Source organism: Bubalus bubalis, chromosome 5 (genome assembly GCF_019923935.1).
Source record: "Bubalus bubalis isolate 160015118507 breed Murrah chromosome 5, NDDB_SH_1, whole genome shotgun sequence".
Classification (NCBI taxonomy): domain Eukaryota; kingdom Metazoa; phylum Chordata; class Mammalia; order Artiodactyla; family Bovidae; genus Bubalus; species Bubalus bubalis.
In genome coordinates, this window is record NC_059161.1 from 110,337,987 (window position 1) to 110,359,252 (window position 21,266).

The following is a 21,266-nucleotide window of genomic DNA, read 5'->3' on the forward strand; positions in this document are numbered from 1 at the left end:
TTTGTTTGTTATTGAAAACAATAAGCCTGTGAACATTTTTATTCTTGTATATGTTTTCCAGGGCAAGATCTAGGATGTAACCTAGATGGGGAATAGTTAAGAATAATGGTCTTGGTAGAAGATATGAAATTTTCCTCCAAATTGATTCTGCCAATTTCTGTTCCTACCCTGTGTGTGTAAGAGTTGCCACTTTTTCAAGTTCTTGCTAACAATTAGAATTATCAGATTTTTTTATTTTTATTTTTTGCTACACTACACAGCTTTTGGGCTCTTACTTCCCTGACTGGGCATTGAACCCAGGCTCTGGCAGTGAAAGCACTGAGTCCTAAACACTAGACTGCTAGGGAATTACTTAGAATTATCAGTTTTTTAGGGCTTCTCTAGTAGCTCAGACAGTAAAGCATCCGTCTGCAATGCAGGAGACCAGGGTTCAATCCCTGGGTTGGAAAGATCCCCCTGGAGAAGGCAATAGCAACCCACTCCAGTATTCTTGCCTGAAGAATTCCATGGACAGAGGAGCCTGGTGGGGGACAGTCTACAGAGTCACAAAGAGTCAGACACAACTGAGTGACTAACACATACACACACGTCAGTTTTTAAAGTGTGTGTGAATTTGGTGTGTGAATACTGGTATCCTATTGTCATAATATTCTTTCTTCTCTTTTGCCTTTATTATAAAAAATATACACTAAAAGGAAGGAGGCAATTTGACAAATCCCTGCATACCTATCACCCAGTTTCAACAATTACCAGCTCAGAGATAAGCTTTTATTAACAATAACCCTACCCATAAGTCACCTCCAGATCCTTTGAAGCAAAACCCAGGTGTTATTTTATTTCTAAATATTGAAGTATGTCTCTCTAAATTATTAGAAGTTTTTTTAAAAAAAATGACCACAATATAACAGTATCTTTTAAAGAAGTTTTATTTTTTAATGTAAACACTTCTATCTATTTGTAGTTTGTGCTTTTTGTGTCTTCTTTGGGAAATCTTCCCTACTCTTGTATTTTCTTATGGAAGTAGTTTACATTTGGTTCTTTAATCCAGCTGGATGTTTGGATGTTTGTTCGGGTTTGTTTTTGTTGCTCTTGATTTGTAAGTCAGAGAACCGTTCCCCCGCCATTTGAATAGTCATTCTTTGCTGGCGCCCATCCTCCCCCACTGACTGTGCTGTCTCTGGTGTCTTTGTCATGTATCACACGCCTAGGTTCTCCAGGCTCCTTCCTTCATTTTCATGTAGCCTATGTCAGTGGCGCCCTGGCTTACTTACCGTGGTTGTTAGTAAACCTCGATAATTTACAGTCAGCTCTTCCCACTTCTTTTATTCCTCAGAATCACTTCAACCCTCCTTGTTCCTTTATTCCTTCATTTAAATTGTTTATTCAGTGTGTCAGATTCCAAGAATGGGCCAATTAGTAATTTTATTGGACTTACATTGAGTTGAGAGATTAATGTGGAAAGAATAGATGTTTTAATACTTTATAAAAATGTTATGACTCCATTTCTTTGTCTTAAAATGTATGTCAATAAACTTTATATAAATCTTTTCCATATTGGTCAGTCACATTTTTTTATGAGATTTATTCCTTAGCATGTCATATTTTCTGTTGCTAGTGTAAAAGGTATTTTTATTTATTTTGTGCTGCAAAAAGCTTTACTTTTTCCATTTGGTCCAAAGCTTGAGAGAGGGCTCCAGGATGTTAAAAAGCTGCCTAGTGGCTGTAGAGAGGGGCTTCAGGCAGAAGCCCTGATGTTAGGGTGGTTCCTAAAAGGCCCCTGGGCTCCAGAGGGTCCTAGTCTTGCTTGAGGGTGAGCCTTTTGAAGAGATATTCGTCCAGTCTTGCCTGGGGACAAGCCAGCCTGTGAAGGTTGGTCAGGTGGTCACCTGTCTTCTTGATGAGTTTCACCTCCTTATCTAGGAAGTGGTTCTCCAGGAAGTCACAGATGTGGGGGTCTGCACGGGCAGAACGCAGGCCATGCAGATCCAAAATGGCCTGTTCTAGGTTCGTCTCCAGGAGAAGGGCAGCTTCAATAGCGTCCTGGCTTTTACCCCACTCCTCTTGAGACGGCTTCTGCACCTCCAGGAAGAGGGTCCAGCTGCTGCCCTGGCTTGGCATTTTCAAGAGATGCTTGAGGGCCCTCGTGCTTCTCCTTGGCCAATTTGCAAAAGAAGTGGCCCACACCCTCCAGAGCCGCAATGTTGCGGTCCAAATAGAAGCCCAGAGAGAGGCAGGTGTAGAAGGCCTGCAGTGTAAGTGAGTGACAGGGGCCACCACCTCAGTGGAATAATTCTGACCAATCTGGGAGCTCATGGTTAATCTGTAATAAGGAGTTAAGCTCCCAAAAATGGTGGTGGCTGGTCCTGGTGATCGTGGACAGCTGAGTGACTGATTCTGAAGGCTCCACTGGTGGTCGGAGGCTGGAGCGAGGGGCATCCCTGGGTCTGTTCCGTCCAAGCACTGTTGAAGCAAGAGACGGATCCACTGCAGAGGGAACTACAAGTTATTTTTAAATTATACTTTTTGTCTGTTACTGGTAAGCTTCCCTGGTGATTCTGCTTGCTGATGCAGGAGACACAGGTTTGATCCCTCAGTGGGAAAGATCCCCTGGAGAAGGGAATGGCCACCCATTCCAGTATTCTTGCCTAGAAAATCCCATGGACAGAGGAGCCTGGAGGGCTACAGTCCACGGGGCTGCAAACAGTTGGACACAATGCAGCGGCTAAACAACAACAAGAGGTGAAGACTACAAAACTGGCTGAAATAGATTTTTCAGTTTGAATTCCTGGATCATGTAGGCAGTATGAATCTGAATTCTAAACCTGAATGGAAATTGACCAGTGATTACAAGTTTTCAGGATTTTTGTTTTTCCCCCTTCTCTCCAGAGCCAGAGAAGTTTCCTAAACATCTTGTTTCCTCCAGTGGGACAGCTTTTAAAAATTTTTTTAGGTAGTTGGCCTTTTATTGAGGTGGTGGCCCTTTAGAGATGTTGCAGAGAAATTATAAATAGAATTTTTACATGGCAGTCTCTCTAGCCTTCCTGTTTAGAGACCTGCTGCCTTCTCTTTTCCCTCAGCACCGGCATCCACGAGGGCGGGCCAGCACAAGAGGATCAAGGACAAGTAAACTCGAATTAAAACGCTGGATGGGAGCAGGTCCCAGGCATCTGAGCCCCTAGGCTCCTTAGCGCCAGAAGAGCCCCCGTCTCTGGGCCCGAAGCACGTCGGGAGGTGTAGTCGCCACTTCTGTCGGAGGTGGGAGGAGCTTGTGAGGTTTGCGCAGGCGCACACCTCCCGCCCGGCAGCATGGCGGAGCTAGCCCATCAGCAGAGCAAGAGAAAGCGCGAACTGGACGCCGAGGAGGCGGAGGCATCCAGCACAGAGGGAGAGGAAGCGGGCGTTGGGAATGGTACTTCTGCCCCTGTCCGCTTACCTTTTTCCGGCTTTAGGGTGAAAAAAGTGCTGAGGGAGTCTGCGCGGGACAAAATCATTTTCCTGCACGGGAAGGTACCAATAGGCAGTTCTGGGGAGGGGATACGGAAGGGGGTGACCCAATCGTCGCCTCGGAGGCGGATTTTTTTTTTTTTTTTTTTAATAGATTCTTTGGAAAATACCAATCGCTTCCTGGGACGGGGGAGGCAGAGTGCACTAAAATGCATCCGAGGGTTGGTTGGTGGAAGGGACAAGATTATCCGTGAAATTAAGGGAATTAACAGGCGTAAGGCTAAATTTCTTAATTCCTCTTTTACTAAAATAAAGAACTAACACCAGTAGAGTGTATTGCCGATTAAAAATCACATGTTGAAGTCCCTAAGGATTCATCGTTCATTCATTAAACCTGTAAGATGCTAGTGAAAGTGAAAGTGTTAGTCATTCAGTCCTGTCCGACTCTTTGCGACCCCATGGGCTGTATCCCACTAGGCTCCTCTCTCCAAGGGGTTCTCCAGGCAAGAATACTGGAGTGGGTTGCCATTCCCTTCTCCAGGGGATCTTCCCAACCCAGGGATGGAACCCACCTCTCCTACATTGCAGGCGGATTCTTTACTGTAAGACTGTAGTTCAGTTCAGTTGCTCAGTGGTGTCAGACTCTTTGTGACCCCACGAATCGCAGCACGCCAGGCTTCCCTGTCCATCACCAACTCCCAGAGCTTGCTCAAACTCATGTCCATGGAGTTAGTGATGCCATCCAACCATCTCATCCTCTGTCAGAAGCTAGTAAATGTTGCTGGATGGTCTTGTTCATCCAGGCCCCAGGCAGTGACATAGAGACTGCCAGGAGGTTTGATCCTTGCTCTACAGGACTCCACCCCAACAGGGGAGACCGTTTATTCAATTGCTGGTCCAGTTCTACATGCCATGAGCTGACAGGCCAGCACGGATGAGAATTACCATCTTTGATCTCCAGGAATGCACAGTATCTTCCAGTAGACAAGACGCTGCTGGCTCAAATACTATGTGCTCAGCTTTCTAGCAGGGACTCAGGAGAGACTGAAGACTACCCCAAGAACTAGTGAGGAGGCTGTCAGAGGGTTCTCCAGAACTCCTGGCAAGAGCTTTCACTTTTGGAAGCTCGGAGGAACCTGTCTGAGGCATCTGAGCCTATCTCTGTGTCTCATTGTTTTGGCCATGCGGGATCCTAGTTCCCTGACCAGGGCTGGAACCCATGCCTCTTGCATTGGAAGTGTGGAGTCTTAACTACTCGACCACTGGGGAAATCCCTGCATATCTTGTTTTTTAGCAAGGTTCTGTGTGGTTCTCTGAGCCCACCTGTCTTCAGTCTGCGGTTCCTGCTGAAGATTTTAACCAAGAGAACCTTTGAGCTTGAAGCTAGTTGGGATACCCAAGAGATTCTACTTTCTGTTTCAACGTTGACTGTTTGTGTCACTTTGGGCAAGTCACTTAATCTTCTCTAGACCTCAGATTCTTCATCTGTAAATTGGGGAGAATTTGACAGAGGCCTTATGAGCCTAAAAGAGAAGACAGCGGAGAAGCTTTGCATCTTTCAGAAGAAGGATGCCACAAGGATTTGGGCTGATGAGACGTCTTCTGTGGGAGGAAACATGAGTACCTTGGGCTAGACTTCCCCAGAGGGAAGACTGCAGGGAAGGAAACCCCAAGTGTTCGGATTGCAGAGGCCCTGGGAGCATTTACGTTTGGTCTCCGGGTCTCCCCAGTGGTTCTGCCTCTGGGCCCACTGATGGTGTCTCCCCCACAGGTGAATGAGGCATCTGGGGACGGGGATGGGGAGGATGCTGTCGTGATCCTAGAGAAGACGCCTTTCCAGGTGGACCAGGTGGCCCAGCTCCTGAAGGGCAGTCCTGAGCTCCAGCTCCAGTTCTCCAATGATATCTACAGCACCTATCACCTTTTCCCTCCAAGGCAACTCAGTGGTAAGACGGGAGTGGAGGTGGCTGTCTGTGGGGAGAATGTGATGGTGGGGAAGTAGGGGAACGATGACCACTCCACTACAGATTTACATGTTCCAGTTACAGTGGTCCCCTGTGGAAGGATGAGGGGACGCTTGGCATTCTATGAAGACATTTTTGGTTGTCAGAACTGGGGAGGTAGAGTGTTGCTGGTTCCTAGAGGATGGAGACCAGCTGCTGCTGCTAATTTGCTTCAGTCGTGTCCAACTCTGTGCGACCCCATAGACGGCAGCCCACCAGGCTCCTCCGTCCCTGGGATTCTCCAGGCAAGAACACTGGAGTGGGTTGCCATTTCCTTCTCCAATGCATGAAAGTGAAAAGTGAAAGTGAAGTTGCTCAGTCGTGTCCGACTCTTAGCGACCCCATGAACTGCAGCCCACCAGGCTCCTCCATCATGGGATTTTCCAGGCAAGAGTACTGGAGTGGGGTGCCATTGCCTTCTCCAGATGGAGACCAGAGATGCTGCTAAATAACCTACAAAGCACCGGATGGGCCCCCACAACAAAGAAATGGAGGTGGTGTCAAGGCTGAGAAACCCAGCTCCAGCATCAGTGCTTTGGGGCGGGAGTGTGAGTCATAGAAATAATGGTGATTGTCTGTACTTCTTAAACCCTTTATGTTGTACTGGCCACCAGTTTTAAGTATTCTACATGTGTCATTGTATTTAATCTTCAGAACAGCCCTATTTTGGTAGGACTTTACAGAGGAGGAAACTGAAGTTTGGAAAGGTTAAGAAAGCTGTCCAAGCTCACACAGCAAATAGGTAGCAGAAAAACTGAGATCTTTAGTTGATCAAGGAGTTGCTTTCACCGCATGGCTATGGAATGAGCAGTGTGTTGGGTGCTGTAAGATCAGTTAGTTTCCGGAAGGAACTCACTGTCTAGGGTGGGGAGACAGGAAGTGTAATTGAGGAGGGACTTGAGAAGGGGAGGATTTTGTGAGTTAAGAAGCAGAGATTTTTGGTCATTTATGGTTGCCTGAAACACAAGACTTGTCCTTAGTCCAAATGTGATGTGGGACCAGGCAGGCCTTTCCTGCAGAGGTTGGCGAGGCCAGCCTTTCTTCTTCTGGAGGAAATGGCCTGAGCTGTATTATGGGCAGGCCAACTGATGTGTACAGAGGTAGGGTATCACTTTCGATCTTTTGTAGTTTTATTACACTTGAACTGAGGGGAAAAAAAAAAGCAGAGATTTGGGTTTTTTTTTTAATGATTTCTTTTTTGGCTGCCCTGGTTGGCATGTGGGAGATCTTAGTTCCCCAACCAGGGATTGAACCAGCGCCTCCTGAAGTATAAACGTGGATGCTTAACCACTGGATCATTAGGGAAGTCCCAGAGATTTGGTTTTGATCACAAGTATTAATACTTTTTAATTTGTTAAGAAGAAGAACTGATTCATTCTAAAAGACCCTGACACTGGGAAAGATTGAAGGTAAAAGGAGAAGGGGGTGACAGAGGATGAGATGGTGAGATCGCATCACCAACTCAATGGACATAAATTTGAGCAAATTCTGGGAGATAGTGGAGGATAGAGGAGACTGACGTGCTGCAGTCCACAGGGTCACAAAGAGTCCGGCATGACTTAGTGACTGAACAAAAAGAGGAAGAATATTCCATGCCCAGCTAGACATGCTGTGAGCTCTTTTCCTTTCCATGATTAGATTCAGGAGGCAGCTTTGTGGAAAACATGAGGGAGGCTGGTTGACCTTGAAGGTTCCTTCCAGCCAGGAAATCCTGGGATCTGCTTTGCAGCACAGGGCAGTCTTCTAATAGCCTTGTGTCTTTTTTTGCCCTCCAGCATTTAGGAACAGCTTGGCTTTACAGATATCCTGCCACAGTCTTTTGGATAGGCGTAGTCTTTTCTGTACCCCCAAGAAAGGGTGCTGTTGTTGTCCTTAGGAAATACATGTGAACACTTGATGTGAGACAAGCAAACCTTTCATCAGTTCAGTTCAGTTCAGTCGCTCAGTCGTGTCGGACTCTTTGCGACGCCATGAATTGCAGCACGCCAGGCCTCCCTGTCCATCACCAGCTCCCGGAGTTCACCCAAACTCACGTGCATCGAATCGGTGATGCCATCCAGCCATCTCATCCTCTTTCGTCCCCTTCTCCTCCTGCCCCCAATCCCTCCCAGCATCAGAGTCTTTTCCAATGAGTCAATTCTTTGCATGAGGTGGCCAAAGTATTGGAGTTTCAGCCTCAGCATCAGTCCTTCCAATGAACACCCAGGACTGGTCTCCTTTAGGATACACTGGTTGGATCTCCTTGCCAAGGGACTCACAAGAGTCTTCTCCAGCACCACAGTTCAAAAGCATCAATTTTTCAGCGCTCAGCTTTCTTCACAGTCCAACTCTCACATCCATACATGACCACTGGAAAAACCATAGCCTTGACTAGACGGACCTTTGTTGGCAAAGTAATATCTCTGCTTTTTAATATGCTATCTAGGTTGGTCATAACTTTCCTTCCAAGGAGTCTTTTAATTTCATGGCCGCAGTCACCATTTGCAGTGATTTTGGAGCCCAAAAAAATAAAGTCTGACACAGTTTCCACTGTTTCCCCATCTATTTTCCATGAAATGATGGGACCAGATGCCATGATCTTGGTTTTCTGAATGTTGAGCTTTAAGCCAACTTTTTCACTCTCCTCTTTCACTTTCATCAAGAGGCTTTTTAGTTCCTCTTCACTTTCTGCCATGTAGGCACTTAGCACTTGTGAAATAGTAGCCGCTATGACTGTTCTGAGGTGCCGGGCCCTGTCCTGGTGCTGGGGCTCCAGAGATGAGGGACATACCATCTGTGCCCTCTGAGGCCCATTTGAGGGAGGTGGCTCCCTGCCAGTTACTTAAAATGGGGAAATAAACCTGTCAGGGTGGGGTCACTGCCTGGATGTAGGGAACAGCGGTCCTTGTCAGTTGGAGCCATGTCAGCCTCATTTCCAGTCCCCAGCAACCAGGCCTACATCAAACTCTCAGTAAATGACCTCTGAGGAGTGGATCCCACAGGCCAGCCCACCCTTTTTTTCCCCTCTGGGGGCCAAGCATCCCACAGCCACCAGGGGGCAGCAAGGCCACAGTGTTCCTGTGGACCGCTCCTCTGGACTTGGTCCTCTGGCTTTTTGGCCCCGCCTCTTGAATCCTGCTGCTGCCGCCAAGCCAGGTCACTTCAGTCGTGTCCGACTCTGTGTGACCTAGTCACCAGCTTATTTCTGAGCTGGCCGCCCGCATGATCTTTGGCCGCCCGCATGATCTTTTCTGGTATTTCTCCATTCTTTGGCCAGTTTCTTCTAGCCTTAGGATTTGCTGTTTCCTCGCTTATCTCTCCCAGGTTCTCAGCTGACCACAAGAGCCCAGCGTGCCACTCCCCCCCCCCACCCCACCACACACACCCTGTTGCCCTAGGAGAGCACTGGAGGTTGGAGCCCCATCCAGCCAAGCGCCCAGACTTCCCTGTGATGGGGCCAGGGTCAGTACGTGCTGTGTCTGAGTTTTCCTGTGTAGTGCAGGGGTCAAGGGCTCAGGCACACCCAGGATGGGACCCTGGCTTTGCTCTTTACCAACACGAGGACCTGAGAGTGTCTGTATTCATCCAACAAATTGGGAAGTTGTTGGCCATGTGACATGAAGAGCTGACTTATTAGAAAAGACCCCTGGGCTGGGAAAGACTGAAGGCAAAAGGAGAAGGGGGTGAGGATGAGATGGTCGGATGGCATCACCAACTCAACGGACATGAACGTGAGCAAACCCCGGGAGGTAGTGAAGGTCAGGGAAGCCTGGCGTGCTGTGGTCCACGGGGTCACAAAGAGTTGGACACGACTCAGCGACTCAACCGCAACTGTGCGCCTGGTGCCAGGTGCGTCCGCAAGGACCTCAGATAGCGTGTCCTTTGGGCTCACACAGGGAAGGCAGACAGCAACCAGGAGACGCACGTCCACACCACCCAAGAACAGGAAAGGGGCTGCTCGGGCCACAGGCCAGGAACTCTGCGGACATGACTGCCACGCTGGGGCCGGAGCGATGGAAAGGAACCAGCTGTGCAGAGAGCTGGTGAGGGGGCGGGGAGAATGTTCTGGGCTGAGGCCGCAGCACTGGGGGAGGAAAGAGGAAGGGAGGGGAGGCCGCTGTTTCAGGAGCCTGGTGGGTGGGTGTTGACCAAGGTGTGTGAACCGAGATGAGGCTGAGGAAGTTGCTGCAGTTATTTTCTTGTTAAATTAGGTTAGCACCTGAACCTACGTCAGTATAAGACAGGAAGGGGCATTGTAAAGTTTTTTAACCTCTACCCACAGTGAGAGGATAAATTTTACATTTTGACCCAGCCCAGGGAAATAAATATACGTGAATTGAAGGGAAAGAAAAAGTTCACAAAGCAATACCTTTACATTGTGCGACATGCTCTAGTGTACTCATCTTTATTCCAGTCTCGTCTGTTTCCTTTTTTTTTTTTAAATACTGGTCTTAACCTCCTAAGTTAATTTAATCACCACTATTGTGGTTTATGACTCACTGGGATAAGGTGTATAAAGCCTTTAGCACAGTGGCATATGGTGTGTATTCACAAATGTTTGTCATCTTTTATTGTTATTTCCCCACCTATAAAATTACATGAGCCTTAAGTGGAACAATATATGTAACATATAGAGAAATGCCTGGCTCTGACCATGGGTGTGTTTCCTTTGTTCTCACGTGGCCAGTGTGAGGACCGAGCGGGCCAGGTGGCTGGGTCCAGGCAGGCAGAGGCGGGGTCCCCTCCTGCTCTTGCTCTCACGCTCTCGCACCCATGGCCGGTCAATGGAGCCCTTTCATTGAGAGCTGTGTTTCCTTACCTGGGGAAGAAGGGGCAGACAGTAGGGAGAGGGGTGTGACTCAGAAATCCGGACTGCCTCAAAGAAGGCCATTGTTTTTCTGCTGTTAGAGCAGGGGCGGGGATCTCAGATTCAGGGCAAAAGGCTTCTGTGAGTGAGTAAGGCCGGGCCACGGAGAGAGGGATCCCAGGAATCGCATCATCTCGTGGCTGTTGGGAACTCCCAGAACTCTAGCCCGTGTGCTCAGTCATGTCCAACTCTTTGTGACCCCGTGGACTGTAGTCTGCCAGACTCCTCTGTCCATGGGATTTCCCAGGTAAGAATACTGGAGTGGGTTGCCGTTTCCTCCTCCAGGCAATCTTCCCGACCCAGGGATTGAACCTGCGTCTCTTGCATCTCCTGTATTCGTGGGCGGATTCTTTACCACTGGCTCTACCTGGGAAGCCCCAGGAACTCTTAGCTACTGGCCTGGTGTTCTCTGGAGAAGGAGCACGTTAAAAGGCCAACCACTCCTGGAAGAGTTTTCCTGGCAGCATAGAAGAAAACTAGAAACAGTCCAGATAGCAACTGACAATAGAGTCTGTAAGTAAATCCTGCATGGACTACTTCTCCATCCAGTGAACACTGAGGAGCTGCGGCTTCATACACTCTTCCTGAAGGATGACTTCCCTGCCGCAACCCCCACCCCACCTCCACCCCCCCACCCCCACCCACCTCCACCGCCCCCATTCCCCCTGCCACCCAGAGGGCAAGACAGAAAGTATGAGTTGCAAGATTCTGATTAGATAAGGTTGCAAAACAAGCAGAACTAAACAATACACTGCTTAGGAATGCACACAGGCCTCATGAAACTAGGAAGATAAAAAAAGAAATGATCAACCCCTAATTCAGCAAATGATTATCCCTGTTGGGGGTGACACAGAGTTCAGGTATTATTTGTTTCTAGGGCTGTGTGCTCCATAAGCGGATGTTCCTTTAGGTCTTTAAATGGAATATAGATTTATGGACATATATATATATATAAAATATTGGTGTACTTAGGGACTGAATAACTCTCAACATCCGTACTCAACATGTGCGAGTTGGACCATAAAGAAGGTTGAGCGCCAAAGAATTGATACTCTCGAATTGTGGTGCTGGAGGAGACTCTTGAGAGTCCCTTGGACTGCAAAGAGATCAAACCAGTCAATCCTAAAGGAAAGCAACCCTGAATATTCAATGGAAGGACTGATGATGAAGCTGAAACTCCAGTTCTTTGGCCACCTGATGCAAAGAGTTGACTCACTGGAAAAGACCCTAATGCTGGGGAAGATTAAGGGCAGGAGGAGAAGGGGACAATAGAGGAGGAGATGGGTATGTAGACTCAATGGACATGAGTTTGAGCAAACTCCAGGAGATAGTGAAGAACAGGGAAGCCTGGCATGCTGTAGTCCATAGGGTCGCAGAGTTGGACACCACTTAGCATGACTGAACAAGTGACTGAACAACATCATATATATATGTATGTGTATATGTATACATATATGTGAACATGAAGTGTATGTATATGTGTATATACACATGTTAATATGTGCTGTATATTTCCCAATTAAAAATTAAAAGCTGGCAGGGCCTTAGAAGAACTGAGAACATACCCTGCTACATTATAGGCCTCTCCAGTTTGGTTTCTAGTCACTCTTGCTGAAAGTGAAAGTGTTTGACTAAGGCCCCTTCCTCTCTCCCGGTTTGGGGCACCAGTAGACTTTCGGTTCTGCTCCCCTTCTTCTGTGGACGAGGGAGCCCCGTGGTGTGCGGTTCCCACTTGGGGCCGATGCGGGCAGGCAGAGGGGGATCGCATGTGGTCCTCCCGCCAGGAGGACAGAGCTGGCACCAGGCTCCGTGGGTCCACTCCAGCACAGACTGGCACTGGCTTCTCACCCATCCCTTTGGGTGTCCTTGGCGGCCCTCCCAGCCCAGCTGAGCCAAAGGACAAGTGCTGTCTGAATAATGACCTGCGGAGGAAGCCTGGCCAGACAGGTCTCGGCTGGCCAGTCCGGAGCAGGGTGTGGAAGGGCGCCAGCCTCATCAATACGAGAAATAGCCCAGGCTCAAGGCCAGCGGGCACCTCCATGCCAGGTCACGGAATTGCTCTGAGACTCAGTTTCTCTGAATGAAAGTCCACATCAGGGGGCTTCTATGTCATAGGAGCTTGGAGAACCATCATTTCTCAGCTTTGAATAGGATGCAGAGGAGATATTATTTATGTGGTTCTTAAAAGCACCTCAGGGCTTCCCGGGTGGCGCTAGTGGTAAAGAACCTGCCTGCCAATGCAGGAGACATAGAGATGTGGGTTTGATCCCTGGGAAGATCCCCTGGAGAAGAAAATGGCAACCCACTCCAGTATTCTTGCCTGGAGAATCCCATGGACAGAGGAGCCTGGAGGGCTGTAGTCCATGGGGTCGCAAAGAGTCAGACACGACTGAAGCGACTTAGCACAGATGGTTGTTAAAGTAGCACAGATCATCAGAATTTCAAATTTTGAATGCAGAGTTTGGACCTACTAAATAAGAATGTCAGGAGTAGGCTGGGGCATTTAACAAAGTCACGCAGTCACATGGTCAGATAATCAAGTGGTGCTGAGGCTTATCTGGACAGACAGGCTCTAATACCACTCTCCCCCACCCTGATTCTGCCTTCCAGAAGTGACTACCATTAAGACAATTTCTGGGATTTAGTGCTTCTAGTGGTTTCTTCCAGACACATAATTGAACAATATGCTTATGCAGCTCTTCCTTGATTTATCAGATTTTGACATTATTGGTTTCCCACAGTGGAAGATGGAAGCCTCCTTTATATTTTCCTCACCCCTCTCCCTCCTTCTCCCAGCTTTTGATATTTACATTATTATTTTCAAGTTGTTGTTGTTTTTTAATTGCCTTTGGAATCCTAAATGTACTGAAATATTTAGTCTTTATTCCACATACTCTGGGTTTCCCTGGTAGCTCAGCTGGTAAAGAATCCTCCTGTAATGCAGGAGACCCCCGTTCGATTCATGGGTTGGGAAGTTTCCCTGGAGAACAGATTGGCTGCCCACTCCAATATTCTTGGGCTTCCCTGGTGGCTTAGCTGGTAAAGAGTTTGCCTCCAATGTGGGAGACCTGGGTTTTATCCCTGGGTTGGGAAGATCCCCTGGAGAAGGGAAAGGCTACCCACTGCAGTATTCTGGCCTGGAGAGTTCCATGGACTGTATATAGTCCATGTCACAAAGAGTCAGACACAACTGAGCGACTTTCACTTCCACATACTCTAAGTTGTATCACTCTGTCAGGGGAAATATCGAAAAGCCTTCCCTTCCCTTCCCGGCGCTTCTATCCTTTGCTGTCCGTCAGCTTCTCTGTCAGCCCTACTTGTATTTTCCAGGCAATCCCGAGACATGGAGGCAAACCACTTACAACCATCCGGTTTTTAACTTTCAGTATAGTATTCAGTTGGGCTTCCCTGGTGGCTCAGACAGTAAAGAATCTGCCTACAATGTGGGAGACCTGGGTTCGATCCGTGGATGGGGAAGATACCCTGGAGAGGGAAATGGCTACCCTCTCCAGTATTCTTACCTGAAGAATTCCACAGATAGAGAAGCCCGGCGAGCTACATGCAGAAGGAAATGGCAACCAACTCCAGTATTCTTGCCTGGAAAATCCCATGGATAGAGGAGCCTGGGGGGCTATAGTCCATGGGGTCGCAAAGAGTCGGACACGACTGAGCGGCTAACATTTTCACTTTCATAGTATTCATTTATGTGAGATTCGTGACACTGTATAATAAAACAGACTCTGTGGTAGATGGTGGTGCCCAGCTGTAGGCTAAGATAAGTGTTCTGAGCATGTTTGGGGTAAGCTAGACTGAGCACGATGCTCGGTAGGTTAGGTGTTGCAAATGCATTTTCGACTTACGATGGCTTTATCTGCATGTAACCCCATCGTAAGGTGAGGAGGATCTGTACTCTGTTTTTGAAAGTGCCTAGCCATTTAATTTAATAATCTGTTGAATGGTATTTCCTTTTTTCTTTCTGGAAGTTTTGTTTCTGGAACGCTTTTTCCTGGCTTCAGTCTGGAGAGCTGGTTCTTGAGGCATGCCTCAGACTCATAACAGACTTCCCTCCACAGCTTCCCTGGGTTAGAGCCACTGTCTGTCTTCTGGGCACTGTGTCTTTTTCATTTTTGTTTTACTCTGGTTTAGCTGAAGTGCAGTCCTTATTTACTTAAAAAAAATTTTTTTGGGGGGAGTGTAGCTGATTTACACTGTTGTGTTAGCTTCAGGTGTACAGCAGAGTGAAATCAGTTGTCCATATCCATATCTCCACTCTTTTTTAGATTCTTTTCCCATGTAGGTCATTACAGAGTGTGGAGTAGAGTTCCCTGTGCTACACAGCAGGTCCTTAGTAGTTATCTCTATATATAGTGGTGTGTATATGTCAGCCCCAGTCTTCCAGTTTATCCCCCGCTACCCTCACCCCCTGGTTTCTTTGTTCCCTACATCTGTGACTCTATTTCTGTTTTGTAGGTAAGTTCATTTGTACCCTTTTTTAAGATTCCACATATAACTGATGTCATCTGTGACTTATTTCACTCAATGTGGTAATTTCTAGGTCCATTCATGTTGCTGAAAATTATATTATTTTGTTCTTTTTTATAAAATGCATTCTTAAGTACTTTCTCAGAAAGAATAAATGGGAGGAAAACTTTTGAGTCTTTTGTTTTGCCCTCACTTTTAATTGATGATTCGACTGAGTACAGTATTTGAATTTATTTCCCCTGCAAACATCAGATGCATTAATCTCTTGTCTTGTAGCATCCATCATTGCTAATAAGATACCCCATGGATTGTTGCCCACCAAGCTCCTCTCCGTGGGATTTTCCAGGCAAGAATAATGGAGTGGGTTGCCACGCCCTCCTTCAGGGGATCTTTTCCACCCAAGGATTGAACCCGTGTCTCCTGCATTGGCAGGTGGATTCTTTACCACTGAGCCACCAGGGAAGCCCAGTAAGATATCCAATACCAGTTTAATTCTCATTTCTCTGTAGTGAACTTCATTTTTTTCTTGTTGGATTTTCCTGTTTTGTTTTGCTTTATTAGTTTCCTTCTTTGGAAGCGTATAGGATGTCCTCTGTCTTTAGTGTACCAGGGTTTTGTAAGGCTGTGTTTCGGTGAGACTTTTTTTTTTTCATTCACTGCTGGGTGCTTTTGGACCCTTTCAGTTTAAAGTGTTATGTCAGCCTTTCACTCTGAACATTTTTTCCTGTTATTTCTTTGATAATTTTCTTCTCTCAGTTTCCTTTATTTCCTCTTCCTTGAAATCCTGTTAGTGGTTAGACATCCTGGATTGGTCCTGTGTGCTGATTCTGTCCTGTCCCTGCTCCCATCTATGTCTTTCCTTTCTGGAGTCTCGTGGATGGTCTTAACATTGTCCTCCAGACTTCCTAGTAAAGGTTTTCATTTGGGAGCCTCATTTTTTAATTTTTCTCCCTCTGGTCCTCTGATTATTTCATTTTCATAGCATCTGGCTCTTGCTTCACAGAGGCCAAATTGGGTTGACATTCTCGGACACACTAATTAGAATTGTTTTAAAAATTATCTCCTGACCCTTAAATGATCTCGTTTCCTCTGGGATCTGGTTCTGGTTGTTTATTTTGGTCATTCTTTTTCAGACGGCTGGCTTTCCCTTAGTGCCTGGTGAATGTTAGTTCAGTTATATTTATTATTTTTTTTAAGTTAAAAATTTTTTTTCAGCCATGCAGTACAGTTTGTGGGATCTTAGTTCCTCCAGTAGGGATTGAACCTGGGCCCTCAGCAGCAGAAGTGCAGAGTCCTATCCACTGGGCTGCCAGGAAAGTCCCAGTTCATTTGTGTTTAAAAATGAAGAACCAGGCTGATAGTCTAGCAAACTGAGTTAGGTCTGTTGCCCCACAGGTCTCTCTTGGACAGCTAGCTGTATAGACAGAGAGCAGGGCTTGCTAGCTGGCCTTGCCTGAGTTTGGAGGTACCAGCCCAGTCTGGAGCCTATATATTCTCTAGTCCACGGTAGCTCATGGACCACATCTGGCCTGCTTCCTTTTGTGAGGCCTGTGAGATAAGTGTGGTATTTATAGTTTTAAAGGGTTAGTTAAAAAAAAAAAAGAAAACTAAGAAGAATGTGCCCAAGAGGCTGTATGTAACCAGCAATGCCCCGCAAATTGACTGTCGCACTTTGTACAGAGTTCGTCTGCCCCTGCTCCAGTCAGTTCAGTCGCTCAGTCGTGGCCGACTCTTTGCGACCCCATGGACTGCAACATGCCAGGCTTCCCTGTCCGTCACCAACTCCCAGAGCTTGCTCAAACTCATGTCCAAAGAGTCGGTGATACCATCCAACCATCTCATCCTCTGGCATCCCCTTCTCTTCCTGCCTTCAATCTTTCCTAGCATCAGGGTCTTTTCCAGTGAGTCAGTTCTTCGCATCAGGTGACTGAAGTATTGGAGCTTCAATTTCAGCATCAGTCCTTCCAATGAATATTCAGGACTGATTTCCTTTAGGATTGACTGGTTTGATCTCCTTGCGTTTCAAGGGACTCTGAAGAGTCTTCTCCAACACCACAGTTCAAAAGCATCAATTATTCAGCTCTCAGCTTTCTTTATGGTCCAACTGTCACATCCTTTCATGACTGGAAAAACCGTAGCTTTGACTATATGGACCTTTGTCGCTAAAATAGTATCTCTGGTTTTTAATATCCTGTCTAGGTTTATCATAGCTTTTATTCCAAGGAGCAAGCATCTTTTAATTTCATGCCTGTAGTCACCATCTGCAGTGATTTTGGAGCCCAAGAAAATAAAGTCTGTCACTGTTTCCATTGTTTCCCCATCTGTTTGCCATGAAGTGTTGGGACCAGATGCCATGATCTTAGTTTTTTTGAATGTTGAGTTTTCAGCCAGTTTTTTCACTCTCCTCTTTCATTTTCATCAAGAGGCTCTTTAGTTCCTCTTAATTTCTGCCATAAGGGTGGTGTCATCTGCATGTCTGAGGTTATTGATGTTTTTCCTGGCATTCTTGATTCCAGCTTGTGCTTCATCCAGCCGGGCATTTAGCATGATGTACTCTGCCTATAAGTTAAATAACCGGGGTGACAATATACACCTTGACGTATACCTTTCCCAATTTGGAACCAATCTGTTATTCCATGTCTGGTTCTAACTGTTGCCTCTTGACCTGAATACAGGTTTCTCAGGAGGCAGATAAGGTGGTCTGGTATTCCCATCTCTTTAAGTTTTCCACATTCTTTAAGAATTACCCCTGCTCCAGTCCAAGGGTTAATATCTTTGGAGCACAATCCTCTGTTTTCCCCTGCATTAACTGCCTGCCCCCACGATGGAAGTAGGCCATGGATGAAGCTAGTTGGTACAGCTCTTCTCTAGAGGGACTCTTTATTATTTTTCTTTTTAAAGAAATATTCATTTACTTAGCTGTACCAGGTGTCTGCTGTAGCCTGTGGGATCTTCACTGAGGCATATGGGATCCTTATTTGTGGTCTGTGGGATCTAGTTCCCTGACCAGGGGTCGAACTCAGGTGCCCTTGCATTGGGAGCATGGAGTCTTAAGCCCTGGGCCACCAGGGAAGTCCCTAGAGGGGCCCTTAGTTGGTCCTGGTTTCCAGCTGTTTCCTGTCCTGCCCTCTGTCCCTGCTTGTTCAGAGTCCACATCCTCTTCCTGGTTCGCGTGGGGAGGCTGGCGATGCTCTGCCTGTGGCCCTGATGGTGGTCCAGGCTACAGCTTCCTCCCCTGTGGTCCTCATCCACTCACACCCTGCCTTCCACTTCCTAACCTTGGGAAATGGATTGCGGTCTCTTGTTTTCTGCTGCTTGCCCCTTCACGTTCCCTCTTATGGGTTTGTTCCTATTTGTGTTTCATCACTGCATTGCAGTGGGTTTTTGAAATGTTCCGAGAATCACTATTAAATAGGAAATGGGGGCCTTCCTCACATGTGTTCGTGTGCCGGGCGGGGCTCAGGCCACAGAGACGTTACTCCGTTGGGGCCACAGCCAGTGGGGCTGGTGTTGGGGAGCTGAGACAGGCACCTTGTTTCTCCCGAACTCTCTCGCACGCAGAGTGTCCTCAGCGCTCCTGCACAGGGGGCGGGGTATTGGCTAGACATGGCCAGATCCGTAAGATTGTGAAACCTGGGTCCCTCTCTGCCTCCAGGGGTCTGACTTAGGCAGTCATTCATGCATGTCAGAAAGAGTGGGCCAGGGTGTCCATTGTAGCATTGTTTGTGATGTAAAAAATGAAAAGTAAGAGCAAAAATAACCTAAATGGCCCTGTGTGTATGAAGGGGTTAATAAGGTGAGGTATGTGTGTATTGATTGTTACAACAGAGGAAGATGATCTGCCTGGACTAACGAGGGAGGGTTCTGAGGTCACAGGTAACATAAAGGGTCCTCCCTCTTGTGCTAGAAAAACACCTTTATGTAGATACGTTCATATATATCTACATTCATTAAATGTCTACATTTATTCTACATGAATATCTACATTCATTCATCAAAAGGCTGGAATAATGAGCACCCACCTATTACTGGTGATTACCTCAATGAAAAGGATTGGGGGCTAGACTTCTGAATCATTTGAGACTATAATCCTGTGATGTTCTGATAGAGATTGTTTAGGACGTTAACCTCTTCCCCAGACAAACCAAACAAAGAAGCAGAGCAAAAGTTTAGCCTGGGGATGTCTCTGGTGGTCCAGTGGTTAAGACTCTGCACTTCCACTGCAGGAGTTGCGGGTTCAGTTCCTGGTTGGGAAACAAAGATCCCACGTGCCACATGGTACGGGCAAACGATAGTAAAAATTATTTTTAAAAATAAATCAACCCAAAAGATGAGGTGGAACTGGGGCCTCTGGCTGTGTCTTTACTTCACAGCCTGAATGCTTGTCAGTTCATCAACAAGTGCTGTGTACTCCCAAATACACTCACTCCAAACTCTGGAGGTTCTTTATACCTGCCTACAGCGACGTACCTGGGAGATGCTGGTGAGGAGCAGGTGGCCGTGGAGGGGTGCCGCTGGGATGGGGTGGACCGTGCAGAGGCAGCGCCTCCCACACTTGGAGTCGGGGAGGCAGGTGGGGCCAGCAATGTGGACAGAGCAGCAGAGTGGGCTCCTAGCATTAGCTGGGCTTTGAAATGGGGCTGCTGCTTCTCTTTTTTGTGAAAAAAAAAAAAAAAAAAAAATTTTGTTTGGCTGTGCTGTGCCTTATTTGCAGCATGAAAACTCTTAGGTGTGGCATATGGGACTGAGTCCCCTGACCAGGGATCAAACCCAGGACCTCTACCCCCTACCCCCCCGCTGCATTGGGAGCATGGAGTCCTAGCCTCTGGGCACCCGGGAAGTCCAGAAAGGGGCTTCTTTTTTAAAAGAAAAATATTTATTTCCCGGCACCAGGTCTTAATTGCAGCATGCAGGATCTTTAGTTGCAGCTTGCAAACTCTTGGTTGCAGCACGTGGGATCTAATTCCCTGACCAGGGACTGAACCTGAGCCTCCTGAATTGGGAGCACAGAGTCTGAGCTACTGGACACCTGGCAAGTCCTGAAAGGGGGCTTCTTTAATGGAGCTGGGGAAAGGTGAGTGAGCCCACAGGAGTCTCTCTTGGTCAGTAGAGGCCACCGAAAGATGGCAGAGTTCTGCTTCTCTCCCTGGGTGCTTCAGGGCTTCTGACACTAGCGAGCCAGGGCCCCCTCTAGGGCTTGGAGGGACAGTGGGATCAGAGCAAGCAGAAACTTCAAGATGGGAAGTCTCTGCCACCCGAGTAGAGTCCTTGACCCAGAACGGGCTCTGCCTTCCTCTCAGCTATCTGGCTGGCCTGCACTCATCCCCTCTGCCAGCTCCACTCAGAGAGCCCACGAGCGCAACCTCTTGTGTGCCCCGTCTCTTCCCTCCACAGGCTGGAGCGGAAGCCTCTGTTCAGTTCTGTGTTTAGGCTCATGGCTTCCACGAGGCTGGGAAAAGCCGCTGTGTTCAGAGCCTGTTTAGAAGCAAATAGAGCCTGAGCTGAAATGTGGCCACCACCACGAGGCCTGTGTGTTCTTGTTCCCTCTCTCTCTCAGAAGGGGCAGGACGCCAGGACTCTGTGGCTATCTTAAGGCTCGAGTCAGCAGAAAGTCCGCTCTCTCAGGGCCAGTGGGCGAGGGTGGATTACCCACGGGATGGCTGCTCCACTTCAGCCTGGGCAGCCCGGTTCTAATCCATGCTTCTCTGTGTGTGATGATGGCCTGGAGTTCCAGTAGCCCTGACTCCCAGGAAGGCCTGTGCCCGTGGCCTTCTCTTCCCTTCGCGTCAGCACTCAGGCTGCCCTGAGGCTTGGCACTTTTGCCCCTCTCAGAGTGAAGCCAGGTGATGCCTTTAGACAGGAAGTCGAAATTGAGGCCGTATTTTGGAACTCCTGAATAGTCAATCTAATAGATCTTATAGTCTAGTCTGCTGGACTGCAAAACGGTTTCTTCTTGCCTGTGGGGGAGAGGGTCTCGGAGCTCTAAGACCAGGACTGTCGGTTGGCAGTTCCATTGTCTCATTAGATAGCAGATCTCTCCCTTCTGTTCAGAGGGACCTTTGTGGAGTACCATCCTGCTGCAGCCGCCCCATATCCGAAGATGTAACTCCTGGGGCTGCATCCAGAGTCACTGAGTTTGTGGCCTGGACCTTTGGGTCTCATCAGACCCCCCTCACGACCCTCCCGGGCCTGGGAGGACCAAGGAGGGGCGGGAAGGAAGCTGCCAGAGCCAGGATCTTGCTACCATCAGCATCTGCATCTTCCCCTGTCTCCTGTGCTTTTCACTGAGATGGATAATAAGCAGTTTGGAGGTTTGCTGTGGGGTGGTTGGAGCTTCCAGTTAGATCCCAACCACACCCTTTGACGCTGTTTATCCTTGATCCGGATGGAGGTCTTTTCAGGCCTCACTTGAGTACTTCCAGCACCCCCAGCGGGGGACAGTGCACACCCCGCCCCAGGCCTCCTCTGCGGCCTCCAGCCAGCTCTCTGCT

General features: G+C 47.8%; 1 protein-coding gene and 1 pseudogene across 2 annotated transcripts in view; one reads left to right on the forward strand and one right to left on the reverse strand.

The window, feature by feature from the left end:
• Positions 1 to 965: 965 nt before the first annotated feature.
• LOC102407330 lies at positions 966 to 2,313 on the reverse strand (annotated as a pseudogene).
• Positions 2,314 to 3,160: 847 nt separating this feature from the next.
• Positions 3,161 to 21,266, forward strand: part of DCPS (decapping enzyme, scavenger) — a 41,775-nt gene continuing 23,669 nt past the window's right edge. The window contains exons 1-2 of one of the 2 annotated variants that reach the window (XM_006057705.4): positions 3,161 to 3,507; positions 5,216 to 5,390. In XM_006057705.4, coding sequence (XP_006057767.4) covers positions 3,307 to 3,507; positions 5,216 to 5,390 — 376 coding nt within the window. In that variant the 5' untranslated portion in view covers positions 3,161 to 3,306. The remainder of the gene's footprint in view (positions 3,508 to 5,215; positions 5,391 to 21,266) is intronic. The other variant, XM_025286390.3, reaches the window with a different exon arrangement.